Raw genomic sequence first — 9078 nt, 5'->3', positions numbered from 1 at the left:
ATTGTTTCTTTTAATGTTTTATGTAAAGCACTTTGAATTGTCTCTGTACATGAAATGTGCTATACAAATAAACTTGCCTTGCCTTTATAAACACTTTTGGAACGATATAAAAGAAATGTTATTTGAGTGATTATGATCTGTCAAAAATACCATTGAAATTGTCAAACTTTTACAAACAAGCATTACATTTTGGGAAAATGCTTTTACTCACAACTTCTCCCCACATAATACTGTTTTATGGAACAACAGAGTTATAACTGTGAACAAGAAATCCTTGTTTATATCTGATTGGTATGATAATGGTGTATTTTTTGTTTACAACTTGATGCATACTGATGGAACCCTATTATCTTACAATGAGTTTGTAACCAAGTACAATATTAAGGTTTCGAGTAACTGTTATGACAAAGTTTGTAAAGCAATTCCCATCCCTCTACTAAACCTAATTCACAATATACTACAATACAATACAATCAAGCCACACTTATCAACTTTGAAAATTAATGATATCCCCATAAAAGATAAAAAATGCAACAATAAATTATTAACTTTAATCTTTAAGCAAAAAACCTTCTGCAACTTTGATACAAATAATAGACGTGACCTAGAAACCACTCTGATTGATAAATCCTTTTCTTTATACATAAAATATCCAATTGCATCTAAAATGAAAGAAACACACTTCAAAGTAATATCTAAAATTTACCCTGTTGGAGAATTTTTACATTAAAGATTCAAATTTCAATCTGAACCATGTATCTTCTGTTCATCTGAAACTGAAACATTAGAACATTTCTTTTATAGTTGCAAACACATAAAAACCTTCTGGAACAACATTCATGATTGGTTGTCCCTCAGAGTGGTTAACATTCCTGTTTTTTCTTTATCTGATGTTCTGTACTTTATGGAAAATCTGGACCTGGAAGTTTCAGATCATCAACCTTGTTATTATTTTGTGCAAACATTTCATTCATTTATGTACATGCCCTCTGTTAAGTGTCTTTTTGAATTATTTTTCTGACTATTTTAAGTGTCTTAAACGTATTTCAAACAAAAACAAGAAAATTTCAATAATTTACCAAAATATATCTAAACTATTGTTATTTTAAACTGTATCTTGCCTTGCCCTCAAATTTTTTTTTCTGTCATTGTTCTTATCTGCCATTTTTGTCTTTTGTTTATTTTAAGCTCACTTTGAATGTTTTCTTACCATAACTTGGTTTGTATATGAATAAATAAAGTTCAAGAAAAAAAAAAAAAAAAAGGCGCCTTGAACCCGCCCCTTTCTCGCGATACTTCGTGACGGCGCACATTTGACGTCAGTGCAAGAAACTAACCAACATGTCAAAGAATTCATAAATATTAATATTATGTTACTAATTAAGAAATGTAGTACTTGTTGTTAATGGAAAGATTGTAAACGTCCTGCTTTATAAACAGATTCAAAATATATGATGTCTCATTAAAAACCATGAAATCCTCAAAAACTGTCCAAATAACCTTTGAACAAATCTCTGTTTGGTTATTGTTTCCTTCCTTTTTATGTCTTTATTTTCCTTCTAATTGTAGTTAACATCTTGTTTTCCAAAGATTTCTTAAGTATTTTGACCCCAGCTGTTCCTTTTGCATCAATCCTATTGAAACTTAAACCTATTTGTTTCAGAAATGTTCTCCCTGTTTGAAACAAACTGTTCTGAGACTTTGAAGATCAACCAAATCTTACCTTATTTTGGACAAATATTGTCTTGATAAATGTGAATATACAAATCACAAACATTTGACAATTTTCTCTGTGGAATTAAAACATATAATTAATCTAATAACTGAGAATTTAATGCCTTCCAAACACTGAAACATATTTATAAATAATGATTTAAACAATTGATTAAACTTTCTCTCCATTCTTTTAGTTTGTGATTAATAGAAGGCTCTGTAGTTTTTCTTTGTTTTCTTTTTTGCTAATTTCATGTTGAACTAAGCATTTTTAGTAATTCAAATGAAGAATCCTCAGAACATCTGGTGTTCTATGTCAATATTACACAGGTGTAAAAACCACCTGTGTGAAGCGCTGATGCTGATTGGCTGAGGCGACCTCTGAAGGAGGAGACAAAAGTGACTGAGCTGTTAGTTTCCTTGGATCATATCTTTGGTTCCTGTTTTTGTTCATGTTATGTCATAATCATCTGCTAGAGTTAAGTTACAGTGGATTATGATCTGTTCAATAAAAATGCAGGAAATAAATTATTAACAGTTTATTTAGACAACAGTGACAGCAGTAGTGTTTGTGGCGGTGGTGGGGGGGGGGTCTCTCTGAATCAAATGTCTTCACTGCTCCTCTCTTCCTGTTGCCGACACTTCCTGTAAAACATGAACATGATTCAACAGAGCCCGTATTCAGAATTTCTATCTGAGTTTTTTGACTTTTTATCAAATGCTATTTTAGATTCCGACAAAATTATAATAACAGGGATCTTAATAATCGTATCGATGATTCCAGTGATCGTCTTGGAAAGGCATTTGCAGCTTTAATAGAAAATGTTGGTTTCACACAAAACGTAGATCAACCTACCAGGATGTTAGCAGATGAAAGAGCAGCAGCAGGTTTGTCCTGGTAATGATACACCTGAATCAGGGGTCACCAACCTTTATGAAACTGAGAGCATGGGTACTGAGTCATACGAAGAGCTACCAGTTTGAAATAACAAATTTTGCTAAGTTATAGTCAGTTGTACATTATTGGTAATGTTATGGCCACAGTCGTATTTGGCTTTGGTTTTTCTTCTGTTCTGTGTATTTTTGAAAGAGTAGGACTTTGTGTTTGGTGGAGCTTTGTTTGTGTGTCTTTCTGTCTTTATTTCTTTCAGGTGTGGTGCTGGAGGGTGTGGCTCCACATTGGTCTAAGCTTCAGGACCAAGCCTTCAAAAGTACCATGTGGACCTCCAACCCACGAGAAGGGAGCTGGGCTACAAACAGTCTCAGTGAGCGGCTCCACCTGTTTTACTTTGTGTGCTTGTAGTTTGTAGCTTGTAGTTTCTTTGTGGTTGTGTTTAGTTCCACTCTGTTCTTTGGGGTTATGTGAGTTAGTTTTGTTAGGTGAAGCTGTAGGCTTAGTAAATGTTTTCTCCTGTTTCTGTTAGTCCAGGAAGGTTAGTGTTTGTCATTGTTTTACAGTTGCTTTTGCAGGTAAGCTCTCTGGGTTGAGTTAGTTGGGGTTTTGTTTGTTATTTTGGCCTTGGTTCACCCTGAAGCCTTTTTGCTTCACATTTAGTTATTGTTTGGTTATTTTGTCATGTAAATAAATATTGTTAACTTTTTATGGAGACATTTGTTGTGCTTTTGTTACACATTTCTTATTTTATTTACCTTTATTTACCTAGACAAATTGGGGCGTAATGAATAATGATTCTCCTCCATGTAAAGACTCTGATTTCTCACCATAATTATCAACAATGACAACAAGCTAGGAAACAAACATCAATATTCAGCACTTTATTTATCTCAGTAATTGTTGCATTTTCAGATGATCACTTATGTCCCATTTTCACTATGTTGTACCATGTTTATCAATTATGTCATGTTAAAGTCCCCCTACAACAATTGTTTTTATTTTCTTTAAATGTTCCCAGTGGGGTTTTAATTAGGACAGAAGTTTTTAACAAAAATTCCACATCCTAAATGTCTTAAAAAGTAATTTTTCCTGTTGATCTGAAGCCGTCTTTTCCAAAATCTTCTTTGTGTGGGTTTGGCTTATAGTGCTGAGCTGCATAACCCCGGCCCGACTTAAAGGAGAAATACTCAGAAATGTAAACACGAAATTACTTATTATATTCTATTCTTTCGGAAAGAAAAATCCCATTAAAAACTCAAAAAACATGATTTTCATTGGAGGGGGACTTTAAAGAAAAATCAACTTACACATTTTAAACAAATATTGTCAAAATTTAACTATTGACCAAATCTGCAGCATTTAAAAAAAAAATGAAGATATTTGATCTGGAGTAGATCAGAGGTCACTAAAACGTATCTAAAGTTCATATCATGAACATATTTTTGAGACATTTTCGTTTTTAGATCCATGTAAATGCAAGTATAATGATAAAAAATAGCAATAGAATAAAATGTCATTTTAGATGCAGCTCACAAGTGAGTTGTGTTATTTTTAGAAGAGACCTGAGAGCCCCTTGTGGGGTCCTTAAGGGTGACCTGGTGACGTTGGTGATCCCTGACCTAAACTGTCTTAGAGAAGATTCTTCACGTCCTTTGATGGTTTCCATGTGCTTTTTTTCCTTACAAGTAAAGACTTTATTTCGTGATTGACAGATAATCTATCTTGTTATCGTTTCAGTGAATTGTGGGTTTCTCTATCAAGTTTTCTGAATCAGAACCACATCTGACCTTCTTCAAACGCAGTGCTCAGAACGCACGCGCGTCTATAGCGCGCGCTTTTCCGGCGCGCGGTTCAGCAATAGCTCAGCTCACTTTCACCATGATAAGTCACGCGCAACAGCTCCGCTTCATTGTGATCTCAGGCGTGCTGCTCGCGCGCGCAGCGGGGGAGATTTCCACCCTAACCGACCTGGATTACGGAGACTACCGCGGGAGGTGGTGCGTGGACGACCACGGATACGTTCACGTGATCGGACAAATTTACTATCCTAGTCCCAGCGCTTGTCCTTGCACGTGCACCGATGATGGTCCCGTGTGCATCCAGCCGACCTGTGCACGCATCCATCCGCGGTGCACGCGCATCAGGTACAAGGCGTGCTGCCCGATGTGCGAATCTATGGCGCGCGTGTGCATCTACCAAGGCAGAAGCTACAGACTCTTGGAGGAGTTTAGGGTAATTTCCAGTAGAAACTGTAATTTCTATTATTTTTCCAGTATAGATTCTTCATTGAGTTCATGGTTACTTTATGCTTGTCTGCTGTTACTTTCTGGATTTTTGATCATGCGTTGTAATCTGCTTTAATTAACAAAACAAGATTGTTTACTTTCATGATGTGTGGGTTCAGACTACACTCCCCATATGGTTTGGTTTTTAGTTTAGGTTCTTTTTCTGTTGTAGATAATGATCTTAAAATGTTTAGTGTATAGTTTATAGTTTGTTTATTTATTATGTTCCGTCAGATCCTCAGGACTCTAAGTTTGATCTCTGATTAAGTTTCCAAATTGATCTAGCATTTGCATTACGGCCCTGTTCTTCCTCAGTTTTTGAGTTTAGATTTTGATCCCAATATGGTTTATTTTCTGAGTTCAGAATATGCTTCTGTGTTGGTTTAGTTTGTGAACCCTCGTTATTCTTTTAATTTGGTTTAGAGTTCATATTCTGCTCCATTGTCACTTTAGTTTCTGTAGGGGCTATCTACACGACCTACTTCCGCGTTTGGTACATGACCACTCAGTCATTTCTGGTTGGGACTGTTGTTTACATGGAAATACTGGAGTATTTGGAGATTACATGTCTTTTGGAGCTAAAAGAATCACTGTTAATGATGTTAGGAACATTGTCTTTCTAGCAAGATACTCCAAAATAAAATCCCAAATTATATGTGGCAAACTTCAAAGCTTACTTGCTAAGGCTGATGTTATTCACATGTATTTGCGAGCGATCTGGTCTAAAGCTGATGGAATTTTATGTTGGCGTTACTTAATAGATGCAGGCAAGATGCAGATTGCTGCATTGTTTCATGTATTTTATGAGAATCCAAATCTAAACGCTGTGACTGTTCGCAGTATTTAATGGAGTCCGGTTAGCCGTCACAGAGCGCGTTAGCGTGGAGATCAGGAACAATTTGGTGCTTTTACCCTAGCCGTACTGAACTGTAATCCTAACTTTAATTTTTCCTCCATTTGCATGTTTCCAAGAAAATAAATTCACTGACTGCAGTATTTAGAATCTTATGTGCAAATAGTAGACTACCATCGTCACTTTTATTTGGGGCAATGCAAACTGGCTTGAAAGACTTATCTAATTATCTTTTTGTCCTGTTAGTTGTGTTTCAATTACAGAATGTTTCTACATTTTCGTCAATGTAATTTTCCGTGTGAGGTAGAAGCAGTCTGACAGGTGAGGTGAGCGTTGAGGCTTGTTTAAACTGAGCGGTCCGGTCTGGTAAGGAATGATACAGTACCGTCCAGTTACTTCTGGCGAGCGTTTCCGCTCAGTGAAGCCTCGCTCCCTCTGAGCGGTTTGTTTTCATGGTGCATGTGTGGTGTAGATGTTAGCATCGGGTCATTGTAGTCGGACGACTAGAAAAAGAACAATGGAGGTCATCTAGCAGCTTTAATGATGTTTGAAAGAAGATTGCGGTGGCTAAGAAGAATACCGCCGTAAAGAGGAAAACAGTAACGCTATCATATGTTGATGCTTTTAAATGTCATCATCACTTTCTGACAATCAGCGGGTGGATACAGCAACTCTGCCACATCCATCCTGTTCTAATTTTCTATGGACCTACAACAGATGGGGGCCATCAGGAATAGTATACTGAGATTTACTAAGTCAATGTATACAGTTAGGCGCAACTAGAAATAGACGAGTGATCTTATTTTAAACCAGAAGTACGCCACACTGCACAGAGTCCATCTAGTTCAGTTTCTGAACTCAAATATTGCTTCTTTACTGTTGGGCCTTAAATGTGTTTATTCATTTTCGGACTTGAGAGTGCGAAGCAAATTATTTATGTCTTTATTGTCGATTTAAAAATAAAACGTTTACTTGTTAAAATCTGTGGAAAGAAATCTCAAAGAGAAAGAGTGACAGGTACTCCTGGTCTGTTTCAGATTTCCAGGTGTGAGCGCTGCCGCTGTGGGGCCAACAGGGAAGTGTACTGCAGTGTCTCTGACTGCCCCGCCCCCCACTGTGTTAACCCCACCTACGACTCCCACCACTGCTGCCCTGTCTGCAGAGACGGTAGGAGTCCATCCCCGTTTGTTTTCCTTTTGTTGTGAATGATCAACCAATCAAGAGTTTATTTAGATGTTGTTTTTTTAAAAATATTCAAATGGATCAAAAGGACCTTAAGGCCCTTTAAAGACTTAGTACTTATTACAGAGCATCATAATCCAAGAACACATCAGAAATAAGTATATAATCATAAAGATAGGTACAGACACAATGCAACCAGAATGAAATGGTTTTAGATTGTTGACAAAAATGTTAGTGCATGGTTGAAAAGGAGGCTCTCTTTATTCTGTTTGATGATTAAGATAGAACAAATATTATCAGGGTTTTAACCATTGACTGTATATAGAACTGGAGGGAGTGACACCTCCCCTCCCCCCATGTTCCAAACTGGAAGTAGCTGCTAGCCCTAAGAAGCCAAAACTCCATAGACTTCTATAGAGAAATAAACAGTTATTACTCAGTCATTTTATTGGTCAGAATAAACATTCTTGTTCTGATACATTTTATTAACATTTTCTTTCTAATCCTATTTTCATTCCATTGTCATTTTTCTTTATCGCAAGTTATTTAAATTATAAACTGGCCAATCAGATGCCTCAGTAAAAGCATGTGGTGCCCGCTGGCCCCGCCTCAAATGTTTGATTGACAGATTCTCCTGAGCTGCTCTCAGTGGAAGGTTTGTGGCCTTCCAATAAGCTCACTCATGATTGGTGGCAGTAGTTACCTTCGAAACCTGACAGACTGACTAGCTGTGTTGACATGGACACAAGTAATCAGAAAATAGAATAGAATAAAAATGCATCAAGTAAATACCCCATTCGGCATACTTGTCTCTGATTTGTACGGATCAGAATTTCCTTCCGATCAAGATAGGTGGGTTATACCGATCGTTGATCCGCTTGTGGGTGTAAACAATTTATTCCGGTTGTGTGTCATTACATTTTATTCCATGCAGAAGGTGTGGCGCTCCAGAGGAGGCTTTGGAGTGCGAACGGCCGGTCGGCTGCTCGAGGCAGAAATGCCGCTCCACGATCCAAAAAGTCCTCTGAAAATGTACGAACACTCATGTGAATTTGTGTTGCCAATCATGCCCACAAAAAAAAAAGAAAGGCTGTTGTGATGCCCATATTGACATGCAGCCACGATGCAGATTGCTTCATTGCTGCACAGATTTTTAGAACATTCAAGGCTAAATGTCTAACTCTAACCCTCCCTCCGGGTCCATACGGTCAGTGTTTTATTCCTGGGTGCACGGAAAATTATGTGCAAATAGTCACTTAATAATAATAATATTGATAAAGCACGCTCAGAATATCATCTCACTCAATGCCTCGGCTTTGTTTACAACACAATTCCCTATTTCTTCTTCTCTGCCTGTTTGCAGTATTTCAGAAAGTTGTGCGCATATCAAAATGATTTATGTTATGTGAACGTGTGCGTTTATAAATGTTTGTTATAATCAGATAAAGTTTTTCAGGGGCCATGTGCACAGTTCAATTCTTATCTGATTTAGGATCCGATTAAAGACATTTTGCACTGTTGACTGGCTCCAAATGATGGCGCCCGTTTCACGGAAAAATGGTGACAGATTTGGCTTAATTTTGCTGGACCACATTAGGTCACAGCCGCTCTGTCCAGTCCCTATATACAGTCAATAGTTTAAACTTGGATTGCACCCCCTCCACCACCATTGCAACTTGGCTGTAACTGCGCCACCAACAGATGGTTGGTGAGTTGCTTCTGTGTGGACATCAGCGGAGTTTCCGTTCCACAGTTGGATCTGGCAGCAGGTGAACTTCAGGCCATCTGTCATGAAGAGCAACGTCGAGCTGTTGTTTTCTGCTAATTGATGCAGAGTGTCATCTGAACTACAATCTTCTATTGTTCATGTTCCGAGTGTGTCTGTTAGTTTCTCTTGATCTTATCCCAGAGTACAGCAGAAACCTAGGATTTGCTATCACATCCTTGGGATCAGCTTGATCCATGTCAGATTTCTGTTGAATGATAGAAAACTGGGCTAGGGGAGTTTGAGGATCTTTTGCAGGTCCATGATCCAGGTGAACACTTTAACCATCATGCTCAATCAAATGCAGACACTTAGCAAACAAATGTTTAAAAATGATTACTACTTTTTCAAGGGAACATTGGTACAACAATGGTAAAAAGCATAT

At 37.5% G+C, this 9078-nt stretch overlaps 1 protein-coding gene across 3 annotated transcripts in view; it reads left to right on the top strand.

The window, feature by feature from the left end:
- Window positions 1-4449: 4449 nt before the first annotated feature.
- The window catches only part of si:dkey-283b1.7 (von Willebrand factor C domain-containing protein 2-like), a 35582-nt gene continuing 30953 nt past the window's right edge, over window positions 4450-9078 (top strand). For 2 of the 3 annotated variants that reach the window (XR_004947356.1, XM_024261490.2), the window contains exons 1-2: window positions 4450-4840; window positions 6784-6913. Coding sequence is in view for 2 of the 3 variants with exons in the window: in XM_024261490.2 (XP_024117258.1) it covers window positions 4487-4840; window positions 6784-6913 (484 nt within the window). In the remaining variant the exon portion in view is untranslated. Of the gene's footprint in view, window positions 4841-6783; window positions 6914-7862; window positions 7961-9078 lie in introns of all 3 variants that reach the window. The other variant, XM_036210806.1, reaches the window with a different exon arrangement.

This window comes from Oryzias melastigma, unplaced genomic scaffold (assembly GCF_002922805.2).
Source record: "Oryzias melastigma strain HK-1 unplaced genomic scaffold, ASM292280v2 sc00250, whole genome shotgun sequence".
Taxonomy (NCBI): domain Eukaryota; kingdom Metazoa; phylum Chordata; class Actinopteri; order Beloniformes; family Adrianichthyidae; genus Oryzias; species Oryzias melastigma.
The sequence above is the reverse complement of the archived record's forward strand: the minus strand, read 5'-3'. Positions and strand labels throughout refer to the sequence as shown.